The 20,833-nt window shown below is 42.6% G+C and overlaps 1 protein-coding gene across 1 annotated transcript in view; it reads right to left on the bottom strand.

Annotated features, from left to right (window-relative positions):
• Positions 1 to 20,833, bottom strand: part of LOC138978637 (multidrug resistance-associated protein 1-like) — a 109,013-nt gene that overhangs the window by 22,741 nt on the left and 65,439 nt on the right. Inside the window, exons 20-29 of the mRNA XM_070351398.1 lie at positions 20,761 to 20,833; positions 19,355 to 19,460; positions 13,240 to 13,351; positions 11,092 to 11,320; positions 10,605 to 10,749; positions 8,897 to 9,062; positions 8,521 to 8,720; positions 7,959 to 8,082; positions 6,210 to 6,311; positions 5,307 to 5,450 (exon numbers count right to left, since the gene is read on the bottom strand). The exon at positions 20,761 to 20,833 is cut by the window's right edge and continues 120 nt beyond it. Of these exons, the coding sequence (XP_070207499.1) occupies positions 5,307 to 5,450; positions 6,210 to 6,311; positions 7,959 to 8,082; positions 8,521 to 8,720; positions 8,897 to 9,062; positions 10,605 to 10,749; positions 11,092 to 11,320; positions 13,240 to 13,351; positions 19,355 to 19,460; positions 20,761 to 20,833 (1,401 nt within the window). The remainder of the gene's footprint in view (positions 1 to 5,306; positions 5,451 to 6,209; positions 6,312 to 7,958; positions 8,083 to 8,520; positions 8,721 to 8,896; positions 9,063 to 10,604; positions 10,750 to 11,091; positions 11,321 to 13,239; positions 13,352 to 19,354; positions 19,461 to 20,760) is intronic.

Here is a 20,833-nt window from a genome sequence, read left to right as displayed (position 1 = left end):
ACTTGTTATGACTATTTGTAACCCCTCTCACCTTTTTGACTTGGCCGTACCCAAGCAAAAAGGCAAAAAAAATCATAACTAATTCCATGTTGATTTTTGGTGGGGTGGACCTATTGTTCCAGACTCGCCTTGATTAGAGCAACACTAGTGCAGTGTCCAACAGCTTTTAAAATTTGTTTTGACCTCTTGACAATGTACATGTCAACAATCCCTGACTATATCCCTGACTGTTGTGTGGTGAGAAAAAAATCTTCAGTTTTCCCCTTTCTCCACCTTTTTGAGTGTCAGTGCATAGCCACAATGGTCACAGACAAGATGCATCAAACAGATTTGAAAAAGACCCCAAACTGAACTTGTTATGACTATTTGTAACCCCTCTCACCTTTTTGACTTGGCCGTACCCAAGCAAAAAGGCAAAAAAAATCATAACTAATTCCATGTTGATTTTTGGTGGGGTGGACCTATTGTTCCAGACTCGCCTTGATTAGAGCAACACTAGTGCAGTGTCCAACAGCTTTTAAAATTTGTTTTGACCTCTTGACAATGTACATGTCAACAATCCCCGACTATCCCTGACTGTTGTGTGGTGAGAAAAAAATCTTCATTTTTCCCCTTTCTCCACCTTTTTGAGTGTCAGTGCATAGCCACAATGGTCACAGAAAAGATGCAGCAAACAGATTTGAAAAAGACCCAAAAGTGAACTTGTTATGACTATTTCTAACCTTTCCTACCTTGTTCACTTGGCCGTACCCAAGCCAAAAAATCATAACTAATTCCATGTTCACTTTTTGGTGGGGTGGACCTATTGTTCCAGACTCGCCTTGATTAGAGCAACACTAGTGCAGTGTTCAACAGCTTTTAAAATTTGTTTTGACCTCTTGACAATGTACATGTAAACATGTAACCCTAATCCCTGACTGTTGTGCAGTGAGAAAAAATCTTCATTTCTCCCTTTTCTCCACTTATTTGTGTGTCAGTGCATAGCCATAATGGTCACAGAAAAGATGCATCAAACAGATTTGAAAAAGACCCAAAACTGAATTTGTTATGAATATTTCTCATCTTTTTTGGACTTAAAAACATTTGTAAAAGAAACAACATTTCTTCATTTTTCCCCTTTCTCCTTCATGAGGAAGGGATAATCACACATAGTACGCCAGTGAGGTTAGAATGGTGAGGTGGGGTCTGAGGCTGGTAAGGGATTTGGGGGTAGGACCGACGAGAGGGCACGGATTCGGCGGTTCGCCGTGTCGAGTCAACTTCATATAGATCTGTGTAGGCGATCAACAGCCCCAGCCGATCTGGATCTGTTCAAGTCAAAAGTAAAGTCAAGGATACGAAGAAGTTTACCGAAAAACATCGATCCCAAGGATGTTGTAACTTTTCAAAGCAGTTACATTCAATCAAAGCTCTATCCACATTAAACCGAACGGGAATCGTCGAAGATCCACGCAACTTCACTGCAATGTCGAAAACGAACTCATAATGTCACCGCAGATCTATAGTTGGTTTTGGTTTTGTGTCGCAGCAAAGAAACGAAGCAAATCTCCGGCTTTTATTTCACACTAAAAAACCGTTCATTTAGCGGGTTATTAAAATATATTTCTTTGAGGTTGCAAGGCAATGGCATCGCTGAGATGTACTCCTTCGAACACACGACACAGGTTAGAAATTGACCTTATTTGGGCGCTTTTTACGGCCAAAACAGAGTGAGCTTTTTGACGGGTTTATGGAAAAATCACTTCGGGGGCAGGTCTAAAATCCTGTGTACAGTGCCAAATCATACATCATTCAAAAGAGCAAAGTATGTTCTTTATTCTAACATATGGGCTAGGGTAAGTCATAGATATAAATAGACAGTGTGTGTCTATTATATCTGTAGGCAAGTGTATTCCATTCCTTCGATAGTCTCGTCATCTACACTTGCGTGAACAATGCAATTTTGAGTCTGTTTTGCATAAAAGACCTGCGAGATTTGTAGAAGTCAAAACAACAACTTACAGTCCAGCCTCTCAACTTTCGTTCCATGCAATTTGTTTGTCTGTACGTATAGACTGAGGGGTGCCCCGAAATGATTTGTAATCACAACATTCACAGACTTCAAATACGCCATTGAAAACTCGTCCACGTGCGTTTTAGATATATACTTGGGTGACTAATACTGTCGTACCTACCAAAGGCCGCTTCGCGTAAGAAAATGACTACCAGAGTCGCAAGGCTCGGAATTTTTTTTACAAGAAATTTATATTTCGTTGTTCTAGTCCGAATGAATATGAAGATATGGCGAGTTGAAAACGCCGATTCTTTCGCCAGAAACACGTCTGTTTCCACACCGGAAAGAAGGAATGGACTGAGCTACTAGAAGCACGGCGCCGTGCGTACAATCGATCAAATGATGTTATTCACACAATACCATTTGGCGATCTCTAAAAAATCATTTAAAAACGAACTAGTTGACATGTAATGAAACTATTTACTGAAATCAAGAAGTATCTTAGTTCTAGCCGTGCATATGACACACCCTTTCGCGAAAGCACACTGAACCGTGCGTATACGCATTCGCACCCGCAAACCACCAACCCAGGCGGGTTATCCAGATCCAGATTCAGATCCAGATCCAAGGGAAGTAACTCAGTGAGTATAAACATGAGCAAGAACCGCAACCCGAACACACTCGTAACACCTTAAACTGGTATGGGACGGTGTGAGGAAAACGCGACCGACACGTCTGTCACCGCCGATTGATTGCATTTTGAAGGAATATGACTGGATTACGGAAAAAATATGTGGACTTACTGCAGAGCCAGGCAAAAGAGTAGACTTGCTCGCAAAACACGAGAAACAGCCGATGTTTGATAGCTGAAGGCGCACACCAAAACACACTACCGACAGATTCTCAAAAGTCGTCTGCTAACGATGCAAGGGGAGGGTACTCGTGTTTTTGTTTTGGTTCGCTAGCATCTGGTTATCTTGTAAGTTGAATGTTCGTTTTTTTCGACCTGCATTGCTTTCATAATGAAAGAAACTTTTGCTTATTGCATCTCATACATCAGATCAGTTCTGAGATTCATTTTTGCGTGCAACTGATATGGTTTTCTGAGCCGTGCAATACGATTTTAGAACTTCATACAAATGTGTCACATTGTTCGGCGCGAGGTCAAAGGTCGGGAGGAAAGTAGTCCTTTGCCCAAATCGGAATCTGCACTATCATATATTTTTTGGAGTCCATGATGTATTTATTGAGCTATAAAAATACAACATATATACCCATACTGAAGTAACAGAGACAAAGAAGGGAGGTCATGGGATATATATATATATTTTTTCTCTCTCTTTCTCTGCTAAGAGATTTTAACAAATCTCGGAAGAAAGTCTCTGCTGACTTTCAATTGTTTCTTTCACAATTTCTGATGTTTTATATATATATATTTTAATTTTTTTTAATTTTTTTTAAACAAACCGAAAGGACGATTTGAGAACTTGACATGGATTCTTTTAACATCTGAAATATTTAACTTCAAGTTGATCTTATTTGCCATTGGCGTACATGAAATTGCTGTACTGTTCCCCGCATCACTGGTTGGTGGTCAAGCAAGAACAACTTTGAAACCTACCCCCAAAATGCCTACACTGCAAGGATCCTTTCGCGGAAAAGGATGATCAAGAAAGAGACAACAGCAATTGCCCTAATGATGCCTAGAGAAGTCTTTATATCAAAGGGGTTTTACATTACTGTACTGAAGAGGTGCTCTACTCTTAGAAAGCCATGGTGTAGATATTAAAAAAAGTCCTTCCACCAAGACATGTAGACACGGTTTCCCATCTCATGCCCCAGTGCAGCCAGCAACGAAAATAATTATTTTGCATGTCAGTATTTTTCAGCCACTGGCCTTTATAAAGCCTGTAATGCATTGGGCGAAGTCCACTTCGCCAAGTCTACTCGAAAATGCTCGCAACAAAAACCTTTGATATTGAATTTTTGGTAAAAAGACTGCGAATTCATCTTCGGGCTCAATAAAGGCAAGTCTTGACATCATATATATAGAGACTATTGTCTCGCTTGTGTCTTCCGAACGAGCTTTGGAAATTATTCAGATAAAAAACGCTCGCGCTGGACCCGAGTACTCTTCAGACATTCACACACACACACACACACACACACACACACACACACACTCTCTCTCTCCCTCACTCCTTCTCTCTCTCCCTCTCTCTCTCTCTCTCACACACTCACACACACACACACACACACACACACACACACACACACACACACACACACACACACACACACTACCACATCTCCATTCTAAAACACGTCACGTTCCAAATCAGCAGACGACATTCTAATTTCTTACGTCACTATTCTTGGTTTACGGTACCATTCGGCGGCTTTGCTACGAGTATGGCATAGTCTTGGTTTGCCGAGACCTTGCACCGTTCTATCAGACTGCCTGGCTGGCTGTTGCACCGCGAATTCCTCCCACCGCCAAGTCGTTTTTTTTGTGGTTTATTTCGCATTTAGGTCCCAGGTAACATTATGAAGTTTTAATACGATCAATCGGACCTATTATCAAGTTAGTGTATCAACTTTTGAACGAACTGCGCCCAGTAGTTTCCCAGCAATAAGCTGTTAAGTCGAGACACACAGACAGACAGACAGACAGACAGACAGACACACAATTAAAGTCTGCTGGACCCTTGTACTAGCGTACTCGGGGATAAGTTTATTTCTGTATTATAAGTGTTCGTCTGTATGTCCACTTAAAGCCCCAGTCTGCCTCAAATGGTTTACAGAACGATTTAAATCTTCTCATGAAAAAAACTGTTCTAACCTTATGGAACACACTTGCAATAGCATTTAATAGCATTAAATGCATTAAATGACACAGTTCGTTTGAATGGCTCTTTAGCTTGCGTAAACCACACACCAGTTTTCGTGGTTTATCTAACCTAACGGCTGCGAGTCACACGAACTTATCGGCGGCGGTTGGATTCAAACAAGCAAGCGTTATATGCAGAAAATTCGTCCACGCAAAAATAAATTCTTTGAAAAATGCTCGCTCTTTATGGAGGGCACCTAGGGTGTTCTCCAGCGGTGAGTGTTTAAACGAAAGGATGTTTGTACTGTGTGTAAAAGCCTGACAGTGTCTGTGACCAGAAACTGATGGTTTGCGTGAAGCTGGGTCGAAGATCAGTGACCGTAACGTTTTGTTTTTGAACAATTAAAACGTTCCTATTGGATACCTTCGTTGTTTTTTTTAAATTTATCATCTAGAGACGTCAAGAAATGGTGTGACCCTGACCTTTTCTCCTCCCTTGATGTTGATGTTGATTTGTTTCAGCACCAGGTCCATGCCAGACCGGTAGCGCGTGCAGTAGTTGGTGAAGATGATGTTACCGTGACTCGGCCACGCCATGCGCGGGCGCAAGGGCATCACCGGGGGAGCCTAAAAAGCCGGGAGGTATAGGTTAATTCCGCCTGATTTGTTTTCACGCCAAGAAGGAGAAGAAAGAAAACGAACAAGAAAAAGAAGAAGGACAACAACAAGGAAGAGGGTAGGGAGGAGGTAAGGATGAAGAGGATGAGGATGATGAGGATGATAATGAGGATGATGAGGATGATAATGAGGAGGAGGATGAGGAGGAGGAGGATAATGAGGAGGAGGAGGAGAGGGAGGTTTAGGTGCTTTTAACACAAAAAAGGGAAGGCTCACAAGAAAAAACAGTGCGAGAAGAATAAGGAGAAAGAAAAAATAAATGTCTAATAAACAAAGAAAACAGAAGAGGGATGAAAGAGTCCATGAGCTAAGACGAAGATCACCCACACACACACACACACAGACACAGACACAGACACACACACACACACACACACACACACACACACGGCACACACACACACATGTACACACATACTGACATACACACACATACTACACACAGATACACTCACACACACGCACGCACGCACGCACTGGCACACACACACACACCCGCACACGCTCGCACACACACACACACACAGATACACTCACACGCACGCACACACACACACACACACACACACACACACACACACACACACAGCCACACATACACACAGATATATACACACACCCAGAAAATAAAGAAATCTTTACAAAAAATAACAAGGAAGACGGGTTAAACATTATATCAAAATATTATGTCAACTGACATAGGCCTACCTCAGGTTTGAGCTCCGAGTATTCTTGTAGTCGTTCCACAGATACCACGTTGGTCTCGAGGTCACTGATAGTACGCACCAGCCACTTCAAGGCCTGGGTGATCTGTCAAAGATAATCATAAAAACTGCTGAACAGCATACACGCATAAGAAATTAAAGCATATAAAACATAAAATAAATCCAAAAACAAAGAGACTGCCAACGTTCCAAAATTCAGAATCAAAAAACAAGAAAGGTAGGTTGTTGGAACGTTTGTTTTTGACGTTTGTTTGTATGTATGGTTAGGATGCATTGGTATGAATGGTGCGTTTTTACTTGTTATGCCATGTACTTATATTATGTTTTCTTTTCTTTTCATGTGTCATCAGACACTGCTTTCTGGTGTACGTTAATTAAAAGTCACGTTATTGCAACCTTCTTCTTCTTCTTCTGCGTTCGTGGGCTGAAACTCCCACGTACACTCGTGTTTTTTTTGCACGAGTGGAATTTTACGTGTATGACCGTTTTTTACCCCGCCATTTAGGCAGCCATACGCCGTTTTCGGAGGAAGCATGCTGGGTATTTTCGTGTTTCTATAACCCACCGAACTCTGACATGGATTACAGGATCTTTTTCGTGCGCACTTGGTCTTGTGCTTGCGTGTACACACGGGGGTGTTCGGACACCGAGGAGAGTCTGCACACAAAGTTGACTCTGAGAAATAAATCTCTCGCCGAACGTGGGGACGAACTCACGCTGACAGCGGCCAACTGGATACAAATCCAGCGCGCTACCGACTGAGCTACATCCCCGCCCTATCGCAACCTCTGTCTTGGCGTCTCATTTATGCTTCCTGGCCTATTTTGCCCCTTCCACTCCACCCTATCACATCTTGTAACCCCTTGTTGGTTTTGAGCTTCTTTTGGTTTTGGTTTTTCTTTTTTGTTTTCCTGTGTGTAACCGAGTGCCGAAACACTACGATCACCTCGGGAAGCGAAGTGCAATCAAACAGGATTGAAAATATTAGGGCTAATTTCTTAGCCCTATAAAAACTGTTATGCAAACCCAAAGATTTCCATGAACATACAGACAATCGGAAACCACCAGACCCCATCACAAACAGAACTCTACAATCCACTGGTGTTGACGTTTAAAGGCCAACAACTCGGGTGCAGAGTCTGCTGTGAAAGGAGCGGTAGCCTCCCCTGTCACATGTGTATTCGTTGTCCCGAACTGAGAAGCGTCCATAGGCGAATTTTCGAATTTGTCTTTGTCTGTGCTGAGTACCAATTTCTTCTTTTTTTCAACTAAGTTAATAAGAACAAAAAGCAAGTATTTTGAACTATGGAGATTATACGCCTTGTTCGTCCCGCACAGCCCTTATAGGTCGAAGGGAGGTTACAAAACAAAACTACTACCAAATTTAGTGTGGCGTGTTTACTTAAATTCCTAGCACTAGGTATCCTCTACACAGACCCGCCTTTCTTAGTGACAAGATAGCGAGGTTTTCGCACGCAATCTCAGCTACTTTAGTCCTTAAGCTACGAGAAATGCACATGTTTGATTTCACCATAAGCAAAATCTGGTCTAAAAAAGGAGGGTCTGAAAATGGGGGTAAATTTACAGAGGTTCTCAACAGAAAGGCTAAGAAAACAAGGTCTTGGAAGGGAAGTAGTCTTAAATTGGAGGGTGTGGCGGGGGGGGGGGGGGGGGGAGGGGGGGCTTAAATGAGGGGGTTCCACTGTATCATTCAACGAGTACGCAGACTGACCTGGAGAGCGTAGGTGATGGAGAGTCCTGCCTGGCTGCCAGAGATGCCAGGCGAGAGGAGCGCGAAGACAGAGGCAGCGAACACCACGCAGCTACTGATGAACTCGATCCACACTCCCAGCCATCTGCAACACAGGAAGGGTTCATGTATGACGGCTTAGTTACAGGCACCAAAACCACATAACTAAAATGACACTGACAGGCAGGTGAATGGACTAGCAAACACGTGGACAAAACGCTAAAGTTCAACTTAACTGAGAAAGGTAAACCCAAGCAGACAGACGGGAAGACTAAACACATTCTTACTCTCAAGCGGACATTCAGACAGATGGGTGGATAAAAACATTTAGACACTCAAGCGGACAGACAATCCTTCAAAGACAGAGGGAGGGACGGACAGACAGACAGACAGACAGACGGACAGACAAACATAGACACAGACAGACAAACAGACAGACAGACGGACAGACAGACAGGAAGACAGACAGACAGGCAGGCAGACAGACAGACAGACAGACAAACAGAAAGACTCAGTCTCTGACTTTTCTGTCTTAAAACCGTACCTATTGGCTGTAATGCCAGCGAAATAGAAGACTTGGTTTTTGTCTATCCTTTCCAGCGACTCTTGGATGAAGCGTCCGGTAGCCTGAAATGCCCGTATAACGCTCACGCCGGACAAAGTCTCGCTGAAGTGCGAGAAAATGGGAGACCTCGTCACAGCTTCAAGACGCTTGAGTTGGCGTGACGTAGGCACGAAAAACCTCTGAAAATAAAAAAGAAAGAAAATCATGGTGTTCAGTGCGTCAGTACACGCATTTTGATATGCACCGAAAGTGTACAATTACCCATAAGATCATGATAATTATACTGCAACTGTTGAAAAGTATGTACACGAAAAGGGGCGTGGCCACAGCTAAACAGACCAATGACAGGACTCACCTGCAGTGCATAATATCCAACGGCAAGAGGCAGGATGACTGACATGAAAAAGGGCGTGGTTACAGATATGACGACGAGGGTGCTGGCCACAGCGAAGACACACATGACGAACATGAAGAGAATCTGAGGCAATGTGTTGTCCACCGTCTCGATATCACGTGCAAACCTGAACAACAATGAAAACATGTCCTTTTATTCTGCCGAGTCATTTGATGTAGTCTGATTAAATGAAATCTGGTTAACAACTCTGTCACAAAGACACATACAGGTACATACAGACTCCATCACACGCACGCACGCACGCACGCACGCACGCACGCAAACACACACACACACACACACACACACACACACACACACACAAACACACACACACACACAAAGAAGCTGTCAGTGTGGTATGGTGATTGAGTCAGCATGTTTGACAAAGATAACAAGTCGCGTAAGGCGAAAATACAACATTTAGTCAAGTAGCTGTCGAACTCACAGAATGAAACTAAACGCAATGCAACGCAGCAAGACCGTATACTCGTAGCATCGTCAGTCCACCGCGCACGGCAAAGGCAGTGAAATTGACAGGAAGAGCGGGGTAGTACTTGCGCTGAGAAGGATAGCACGCTTTTCTGTACCTCTCTTTGTTTTAACTTTCTGAGCGTGTTTTTAATCCAAACATATCATATCTATATGTTTTTGGAATCAGGAACCTAAAAGGAATAAGATGAAAGTGTTTTTAAATTGATTTCAAAAATTTAATTTTGATAATAATTTTTATATATTTAATTTTCAGAGCTTGTTTTTAATCCAAATATAACATATTTATATGTTTTTGGAATCAGCAAATGATGGAGAATTAGATGAACGTAAATTTGGATCGTTTTAGAATTTTTTAAATTTTTTTACAATTTTCAGATTTTTAATGACCAAAGTCATTAACTAATTTTTAAGCCATCAAGCTGAAATGCAATACCGAAGTCCGGGCTTCGTCGAAGACTACTTGACCAAAATTTCAACCAATTTGGTTGAAAAATGAGAGCGTGACAGTGCCGTCTCAACTTTCACGAAAAGCCGGATATGACGTCATCAAAGACATTAATCCAAAAAATGAAACAAACATTCGGGGATATCATACCCAGGAACTCTCATGTCAAATTTCATAAAGATCGGTCCAGTAGTTTGGTCTGAATCGCTCTACACGCACGCACACACGCACACACATACACCACGACCCTCGTTTCGATTCCCCCTCGATGTTAAAACATTTAGTCAAAACTTGACTAAATGTAAAAACTACGTCTGAAAGAGGGGCTTTTGTTTAGCGTGCTTTGTAAGTGTTTGTGTGTGTGTGTGTGTGTGTGTGTGTGTGTGTGTGTGTGCGTGTGTGTGTGTGTGTGTGTGTGTGTGTGTGTGTGTGCGTGTGTGAATGTGTGTGTATGTTTTCAAGTTTCAAGTTTTATTTATTCCAATAAACCCCCGTGAGGGTACATGGAAAATTAAAAAACACAATAAAAACACATTTCATTCAACACCAAATAAAATAAAATAATATGTGTATGTGTGTGTGTGCATGTGCGTGTGTGTGTGTGTGTGTGTGTGTGTGTGTATAGGCGTTTGTGTGTGTGTGTGTGTGAGTGTGTGTGAGTGTTTGTTTGTGTGTGTGAGTGTGTACGTGGGCAGGAGTGTGCCCTTAACACAGCCAAGCTAACCACACCTGTTGACGATTCTTCCAGAAGGCGTTGTGTCGAAGAAGCTCATTGGTGAACGCAAGACTGAATTGAGGACGGAAGCGTGCATGTTTGCCGCTGCGTGGGTCATGCGCACTGCTGCTAGCCACGCGTAGAGGCTGATAAAAACAGCTGCAAAATAATGTTGCGGTAAATATGGTGACATTCATACTCATGTGACATTAATTTTGGATCTATAGAAGTACTCAATTATATACTCTAAGCTTATAAAGAGGGTAACAGAATAAGCATAGGTATACTTTTTTGCATCTGGCCCTCGCCCAAAAGAAAGACTAATCTGCTATTCTAACTTACTACTAACAAAAATGCATTGAAAAATCGGTCCCTGTCTGACTCAGTAATTTGACACGACCTCATTTACATGATATCACCACGTATCTCATAAGTGGTCTCTCTCACGTATGTAGGATAAAAAGACTTTCCGCGTCAGTGATTGTCTGTGCGGTACTGTACCTTGTATCACACCCAGGACTCCATAGACGGTGAGATAGAAGTGATTCCTCTCCACCGCGTCGGACACAGACGCGTTGGCGGACACCAGGATCGGGTCTTCTGTCCAGTCAGTCAGCCAAAAGTTGGCGTAGATACTGGCCGCCTGATACAGGCTAAAAAACACCAGGATTCCAAAACACCCCAGATAGCCCAGGTGGGATATGTACGAAGTGAATACCTTCAGTTTGACCTGAAAAAAGGAGACGAGTTGAAAAATGTACGAAATAAACACCTTCAAGTTTGACCTGAAAAAATGAGACCAGATGAGAAATGCACGAAGTGAACACCTTCTAGTTTGACCTGAAAAAATGAGACCAGATGAGAAATGTACGAAGTAAACACCTTCTAGTTTGACCTGAAAAAAATGAGACCAGATGAGAAATGTACGAAGTGAACACCTTTTAGTTTGACCTGAAAAAATGAGACCAGATGAGAAATGTACGAAGTAAACACCTTCAGTTTGACCTGAAAAAAATGAGACCAGATGAGAAATGTACGAAGTGAACACCTTCAAGTTTGACCTGAAAAAATGAGACCAGATGAGAAATGTACGAAGTGAACACCTTCTAGTTTGACCTGAAAAAATGAGACCAGATGAGAAATGTACGAAGTGAACACCTTCAGTTTGACCTGAAAAAAATGAGACTAGATGAGAAATGTACGAAGTAAACACCTTCAAGTTTGACCTGAAAAAATGAGACCAGATGAGAAATGTACGCAGTAACACCTTCAAGTTTGACCAGAAAAAAATGAGACCAGATGAGAAATGTACGAAGTAACACCTTCAAGTTTGACCAGAAAAAAATAAGACCAGATGAGAAATGTACGAAGTAAACACCTTCTAGTTTGACCTGAAAAAAATGAGACCAGATGAGAAATGTACGAAGTAAACACCTTCAAGTTTGACCTGAAAAAATGAGACCAGATGAGAAATGTACGAAGTGAACACCTTCGGTTTCACCTGAAAAAAAAGTAGACAAGAAAGACAGGCTTTTTGTTTTTTTCCGACACTGTACGAGACGTAGAGATATTCACAGGATCTCAAAATGATTCCTGTTCACACACATATTTACACAAATCAAGGCTTCCCAAACTGTGCGTCCCTACAACATATACGCAATAGAAGCCGAAAACACGTACTAGACATATATTGAGGGGGTCCTGGGACGCACGTACAAAGAGCGGGTCCAGGGACGCACTAAATTGACGTTATTGTGCGTACTCATAGTACTTTTTTCAGACTGTTGTCGCCAGCTAGGTGTAGTAGTGCAAGCACAATGCCATTTTCATGCGGGAACAACATCGTATAAGAAGCTAAAGCCGGTGCAGAGGCACAATGACACGCTTTAAATTTTAAGCCCCTGGAGTTTTGGACCCTCTAAAACTCCGCTGAGGGGGTCCGTGAACCATTTCAAGATTCAAAGTGGGGTCGTGGGAGAGGCGCAAATGTATGTATAGAAAGGCTAAACGTCGTTCTGTTGAGGATATTCGGAGCAGGAAGGGAGGAGAAGAACAAAATTGTCCCGTTCAGTATCGGGAATGTGTTGCTAAGATTTACATTGCGGCAGAAAAAGGCAAGGTTGCGTCAGTTTTTGCACCAAGTTTCCTCCAACGTGAAAATATACGGCAGTTCAGCCGAAACGATGACAAAGTTTTTGCCGATTTGAAATATAAAGTTCGTCGCTTTGCCGGACTGCTGACACCTGTAGTCGTTTCTTTGAAGAGAGTACATTCAACTAGCATGACTAAGAAGAAAAGCCTTTCATAAAACAACACTAACAAAACCAAGCATAACAATGTAATATGTTATAATCATTGTAATGATAGCTATGTAATAATCATTGCCTCGCTTGTGTCTTCCTTGCAAGCAGCTGCACATTTTGTCAGATAAGCTTTCTGTATAATTAGTGTTTGTTTATTCTGTGCACTTAAAAGACCGCTGGGTCGAAATATCTGTGAACGTAACGTATTGTTTTGTTAATAATGCAACGTTCCAACAACATACCTTTCTTGGGTTTTTTAAATTCTTTCAACAAGCATGACTAAGAAGAAGAAGAAGAAAAAAAAAAGAAAAAAAAGAAAACATAAGTATGCTATAAATTATATTACCCTTCCTGTAGCGGCCTGTTCCTCCTGCGTTAGCCGGGCTGCCAGGGGGTTGGGGGCAGCTGAGTGCGGCGAAGCGGGTGCCACGGACTGACCACTCGTTGAACCCAAAAATCTGGACAACACAAAACAAAGATAAGCTTAGCACAAACATTATTGCAACACATTTCTAAAACATGCATTCCCGTGGCATGTTCCACAACACGGACATAAACTTAGCAAAACAATTATTGCAACAAATGTCGTACCCCAACTAAAACATTTATTCCCTTGGCATGTTCCACAACACGGAAATATACTTAGCAAAACAATTATTGCCAAACTATAAAGCAGAAGCAGAAGCTCTCATGCAGGCCGCCTCCTTGGTTCAGGACTCCGCAGACCCTTGCTACCAAGTTGTCTTCCTCTCGGACGCCCTTTCAGTCCTTCAGGCCCTAGAGAACGACAAACTCCCACAGCTGGCCAAAGCATTACAGATGGTCAGACAAACCAGAAGAGTTGTCCTCCAGTGGATACCAGCACACTGTGGGATACCAGGAAATGAAAGGGCAGATGAGCTGGCGAAAGAAGGAGCCGTGGAAGACCAACCTGAAAACAGTGTCAGCTTTAGTGAGCAGAAGACAATCATCAAGGCATTGATGAGGCCAAGGACAAACAGAGATGACTACCACACACTGTCCAGAGAGCAGCAAGTCAAACTCATCAGGCTGCGTACTGGCCACAACAGGCTCAATGCTCACATGAACCGAAAGTTCAAGCTGGCGCCATCACCAACCTGTGCCTGCGGTCAAGAAGACCAAACAGCGGAACACATCTTACAGCGATGTCCCTTACTAGATGAGGAACGAAAAGAAGTGTGGCCGTCACCAACTCCCTTGCAGACCAAACTATACGGCAGTCGACAGGAGTTGGAGAAAACGACAACATTTATCACCAGTGCTGGACTGATTGTGTAACCTCTGCGAACGCCAAGAAGAAGAAGAAGAAGAACAATTATTGCAACAAATGTCGTAACCCAAATAAAACATGTATTCCCATATCATGTAACTAAAAGTCAGGAAAGTCGGTTATTGCCTCGTTTCGGTTATACAGTCAAACAAAATATGTCGTTATCTACCACCAATTGTCATTTCAACCCCGCTTCCCTTGGAGGCCTTGCTCATAGTCGGTTGGCCTAGTGGTAAGGCGTCCGCCCCGTGATCGGGAGGTCGTGGGTTCGAACCCCGGCCGGGTCATACCTAAGACTTTAAAATTGGCAATCTAGTGGCTGCTCCGCCTGGCGTCTGGCATTATGGGGTTAGTGCTAGGACTGGTTGGTCCGGTGTCAGAATAATGTGACTGGGTAAGACATGAAGCCTGTGCTGCGACTTCTGTCTTTTGCGTGGCGCACGTTATATGTCAAAGCAGCACCGCCCTGATATGGCCCTTCGTGGTCGGCTGGGCGTTAAGCAAACAAACCTTGCTCATACTCATAGTGACCTTTGAACTCTTTTTTCATGCGTTCAAAACAAGCGGGTTGATTATATGAGGGGTTTTCAATTTTGGGGCAAAAATGAAAAAAAAAATCGGGGGGGAATAATCTTCACCAAAGGAATCAGCAATAATTTTATGTTGAACTATACACATTGCGTATTCCATAGGTCGCTTCTTGCCACTTTTACAAAACTATGTGAAGAAATATAAAAATGTGAAAAAATGTACACATGTGAAAATGTCCGTCGTGTCACGGACAAGTTTTCATTATTTTTTTATGATAAATTTAATCACTCAGTCCATTTCTTTTCAGTTACACAACACACAGATCAGCCTTCAATGGAATAAATCAAAATATGTGGGTTTTGTTTTAAAGAAAGTGCATTGATTACAGAAAATGATAGAGTAGAAAGAAAAAGTAATAAATCACAGCACACGTCAACACACATAAAACTGAAACAAATGCACACATTTATGTGAAACTTTTTTTTACTAGTAACTCTAAACGATGGCAACAAGCACCCAAAACCCTTGATTATGAAACAACATCTTTGGTTTGCAAATTAAGCCTTAGTGTGCAGTGTGACACGATGGACACGCTCGTGACACGATGGACACGCTCGTGACACGATAGACATTTGCACATACAAAAGGAAGCAAGTTTGAAAATTACATTTTTTTAAAATTGGGTATTAAACTAAGCAAACAAAAAGCAGAATTGGAATGCCTTTCCACATGGCATTTTTATAAAACTGAACGAGTCAAGAGGAACGACTGAAAAAGTGTAAAGGTAACCGTCTTTGAACTTAATGTCTGTTATGATAGCGAGCTCTAGGTTGAGTGAACACATTAGACTGCAACGGGGTGTGTCTCCGGAAAAGCTTCTCTTGCACATGATTCCATACAAATAGATCTACAGAGTAATGATCAGAGAAGCCATCTTTTTTAACTGGCTCAGAGATGACAGCCAGAATATCTTCATGGGGGTACCATAGTGTGTCCTTCATTCTTGGTGAAAAGAAACAAGTGTCCTTTTCAAGTTGGTGCAAGCAGTCCACCAGGTATTCTCCATTGTCAACGTCTACCACTATATGCCATCTTGTCGTAAGCGACAAACACCCAACGCCCAAGATAATCTTCCGGTCGAATTCCTTCTACACTCTTCAAAAAAAGTTAAGGATAACTTTTTTACAAGCACGCCACACATAACAGACAAGACCGAATTCTTTCTTTTTTTAACAAATTATATAATTAAACAACCAAGGCGTAATGACAAACAAAGCAAAGATCGAACGCGGCAGAGACAATTTAGCTAGAGTGTGTCAAACGTGACAACCATCGAAAATGGAATTCACAACAATGTGAATCAGTGTCAATAACGCGTGTGCCCTCCGTTGTGTGCCAGGCATTCAACACATCGTTGGCGCATGGAGTGGATCAGGCTGCATATGTGTGCTCTGGGAACTCCATTCCACTCCTGCTGGAGCCATTGCAGCAGTTGACCCAGATTGGCAGGAGGAGGGTGATGTTGCTGTACCCGACAACAAAGCTCGTCCCACATGTGCTCTATGGGGTTCAGGTCCGAGCTGTTGGCTGGCCACATCATCCTGTTGACCCTGGCCTGCTGGATGAAGGTGTTTACAGCTGCAGAGCGATGGGGAGGTGCGTTGTCATCCTAAAGAATCGCACGAGGGACGATCGCTTGGAGGGCTGGAATGACCAGGGGTTGCAGGATCTCATTCTGGTAGTGGACAACGGTCAAGTTGCCCACTACATGGTACAGAGGTGTCCTTTGACGTGTGCTGATCCCTCCCCAGACCATCACAGAGCCTCCGCCAAAACGCTGTCGTTCCAGAACAGCGCCTTCTGCGAAGCGCTCTCCGCGACGCCTTCACACTCGGATGCGACCATCAGCAGGTTCCAAGCAAAAGCGGGACTCATCTGTAAACAACACCTGAGCCCACTGCTGACGTTGCCACCTCACATGTTGAGTGCACCAGGCTCGGCGAGCTGCTCGGTGATTAGCAGTCAGGGTTGTTCCTCGGACTGGACGCCTTGCACGCAAGCCAAAGTTGTGTAAGCGGTTTCGGATCGTCTGACCACTAACAACAGTGTTGCCGTGGTAGCTTGTAGGCGTTGCCTAATGTTGTTTGCCGTAGCCATTCTTTGTTGCATGGCCTGCCTCTGAATGAAGCGATCCTCTCTTTGTGTGGTGACTCTGGGCCGACGAGAACGTTGTCGCTCCTGCACTCTTCCAGCTGCGTGGAATCTCTGTTTTAGTCTAATGATGACAGAGGGAGCCACTGCAAGCCTTGGGGCCACTTGCCTGACAGCAACACTGTCTTGTAGCCATCCTATTGCCCTTGCTCTATCCAAATTGCTCAGTTTTCTTCGTGGGGGCATGTTGCTACTGTGCATAATTGTGTCAGCGTGTCAACCTTTAAATACAAGGTGGTGAGCGATGTTAATAGCCAGGACCCTGTTATAGCACGTGCATCACAACCTTTTGCCCTGGCATGCGTTCCGCAAACTTCATGGGGCTATAAAAAACCACCCTTTTTCTACCAAAATGCAGAAACTTTTGAGAAGTCACACAAAGGGAAATAACTCTGCCTGCCAAACAAAATTCTAGGTCAAGACTCATTGTTCATTTGTTAATTCAAACACATTAATCTTTTGATTATTATGTCGATGTTTAATTTTTTGGCAATTTTTTTATAATTAGATCCGTTTTTTCAACCGATCCTTAACTTTTTTTTGAAGAGTGTATGTATCACTAGATCTACATGCTTACATTGTCAGGTGTATAGCTAGCCCATTTCATCGCCTATACATAAATAACTGAATTACATCGAACAAGACACACGAATATGTCCGTTGTGTCACAATTGTGTCCATCGTGTCACGACTGAGATCGTGACACGATGGACCGTGACACGATGGACAAATTTCAACAACAAAAATTATGAATGCTCCCTGTTCCAAATTTGATTGCAATTTCAAATCTAGATAGTTAAGTGTCCCAAAGTCCCACGTATTGAATGTGATTTGAGCACATTTCAAGTTTTAATCACTATCACACACCCCGTGACACGATGGACATAAAATATTTTTAATACTCACTTTGACAACTTCAGGACACCAATAAAATAAGACGTAAAGGCCACGCGGCGATAGGTTTTTCCTGAAAGGAGGCGACAAAAGGGACGCGATCTTGGTTACATTTAAAATTACGAAAAAAGGGACCCGTCATTGTTTTTCAGTCGCGTTCAGTAAACGTGACACGACGGACATAAAAAGTGAAGACAGCATTTTTTGCTCTTTTATTTTCGTTTCATAAATAAAGTATAAAAGGACATTAAAAAAGCTGCTCACAGATCGGTTAGTGTTCTAAAAAACAATTTTTTGAATATTTTTTCATTCATGTACGATTTTTTTCTAACGATCTACAGACATTTGAAATTTTGCCTTCTAACCAAAAGACACCCATTTTTTGACACCCTCGCTTACTATTTGACCTTAAAAGGTATAAGGTAAACATACAAATAACGCAAAACTCTTGACCAGTTTGCGAAGGACATTTTGAAGAAGACATTAACCCGAATTTCAGTACAATCGGAGCACTGTGTGAAGCTCTGAATTTTTTTGAAGTTGAAAGACACGTTTTTGCCTCAAAATTGAAAAACCGTCATATTACGCCTGGCCCTCCGCCTCTTTCCCTACGCTTCAATCAACCAAAGAAGTGACCTTTTGTGGTCCATTTAAACATTATGTCATCCCTGCGCCCCACACTAGCAAGATCTAGATGTGTCCCATTTCAGCACGTGTACGGATAACGTCATCAAATCTAGTTTTTACGTCACGCGTTTGCCAAGATCTGCAGTCTTGGTGGGAGCAAAACAACGTATGAATTGGAACATTGGAGAAAAAAAGTGAGTCACGGGTGGCGCAACATCTACACGTACGCGCACAGGTCTTTGCTACACGTCCGTGCATCTAGAACACTGTAGCTCTTTCATCCTGCTACCCCCACCCCAGCAAAAAAGCAATCAAGGGCAGGCATTTGTCGCATTGCCTCTTTTTTCTGCGAGAGAAATAGATCTAATACAAAAAAAGAAGTAAAGTAAGCGCTCTAACTGCATATTGCTTCGCGAAGTCTTTATACTGAAAACCCGCAGCCACGGCGAAGTACTTCGTCCACTCCATCGCTTCGCAAGTTTTGACATGCGAAGCTACGCCGTAGCTGTGACGCAGTAACAGTTGTTCTTTTTGAAAGAAGAGTCCTTTTTGATTCAAGATGGACGTAGAAATCACACTCGAAAGAGCAGAGTGCATTCCCTTGGAGTTCGTGAAGCTATGCTAAAAGTAGATCAATAGAAGCCTGTACTTAACTGGGCGAAGTTGACTACGCGAAGTATGCTTCGCGAAGATGGCCGCATGGAGCTTCAGCACTGAGTTTTCGGTAAAAAGACTTCGCAAAGTCTTTGCGAAGTCGACTTCGGGCTGAATTAAAGACCGCCTTAAGGGACAAATTCTCGTTCCGGAAGCTTCGCGAAGTCGACTTCGTCCAATTTAGGACAGGCAGAAGTCTATCATACTAGGAAGTATTATATCTTATTCACTTGTGGGAGAGGCTATAGCGTACCTGGCACTGTGACGGTGGAAGCCCTTATCGTCTCCCGACGTGCCGCCCTCCGACGTACTGGTCACAGACTCTACGTGGTCCATGATACTCTTTCGAAGCTCGCGAACTGTCAGACAAAAAAAATACCATCAGACAAAAAAAAAAAGACAATTAAATTAACACATAGATGTACAAGCAGACAGACAATCACACGGAAAACAAAAGCAAATCAAAAAGAAAAGAAAACACACACACACACACACACACACACACACACACACACACCAACAACAACACCAACAACAACACCAACAACAACAACAACAACAACAACAACAACAGACGTATAGACAACCTCCCATCTATCCAGACACCTTGCTCTGCCTTCTTTGTTTGCGCTCATTTGCTGCAACTCCCACATGCACTAATTTTTTTTAATTTAATTTGCCCCGTTTATGCATGAGTGGGCTTCTCCCTTTATGTTTTTTTAATTTTTTTATCCCCGCCATTTTGTAGTCAATCATACTCCGTTCCTGCATTCAGTCAATGTATGACTAGGAACGAGGCTGTCGAGTGTGTATTTGTGTATGTGTCTTTCTGTATGTATGTATGTGTGTTTAAAGCGTGTATTTGTGTGTCTTTCTGTATGTATGTTTGTGTGTTGAAAGCGTGTATTTGTGTATGTCTTTCTGTATGTATGTTTGTGTGTTTAAAGCGTGTATTTGTGTGTGTCTTTCTGTATGAATGTTTGTGTGTTTAAAGCGTTTTTTTGTGTGTGTCTTTCTGTATGAATGTTTGTGTGTTTAAAGCGTGTATTTGTGTGTGTCTTTCTGTATGAATGTTTGTGTGTTTAAAGCGTTTATTTGTGTGTGTCTTTCTGTATGAATGTTTGTGTGTTTAAAGCATTTATTTGTGTGTGTCTTTCTGTATGAATGTTTGTGTGTTTAAAGCGAGTATTTGTGTTGTGTCTCTTGTTAGTCCACTTGAAAAGCCGTTAGGTCGAGGTTCTTGGGAATGTTTTGTTTTGTCCTGAATAAAACGTTCTAAAAAGGAAACCTTTCTTGTTTGTTTGATAATTGATGAATGTTTTGTTTCGTTGTTGTTGTTGTTGTTTTGGTTGATGTTGTTGTTGTTGTTGTGGTTGTGGTTGTGTGTGTGTGTGTGTGTGTGTGTGTGTGTGTGTGTGTGTGTGTGTGAGTGTGTGTGTGTATGTGAGTGTGTGTGTGTGTGGGTGAGTGTGTGTGTGAGTGAGTGTGTGTATATGTGTGTGATTGCCTGTGAGTGTGTGTGTGTGTGTGTGTGTGTGAGTGTGTGTGTGTGTGTGTGTGTGTGTGAGTGTTTGGGGGCGGTGTGCATACTTGGTACTTTTGTGTTTCAACAGTAACCTACCCAACTCTGACATGGACTAGAGAATCACAGACACCAACCTTCCGGATCGTCTTCAGTGTCGTTATCAGTGTCATCGGAGCTGAGCACTGCGTGCAAGTATTGCGCCAAGGG

The sequence above is a fragment of the Littorina saxatilis genome, linkage group LG10, assembly GCF_037325665.1.
Source record: "Littorina saxatilis isolate snail1 linkage group LG10, US_GU_Lsax_2.0, whole genome shotgun sequence".
Lineage (NCBI taxonomy): Eukaryota > Metazoa > Mollusca > Gastropoda > Littorinimorpha > Littorinidae > Littorina > Littorina saxatilis.
The sequence above is the reverse complement of the archived record's forward strand: the minus strand, read 5'-3'. Positions and strand labels throughout refer to the sequence as shown.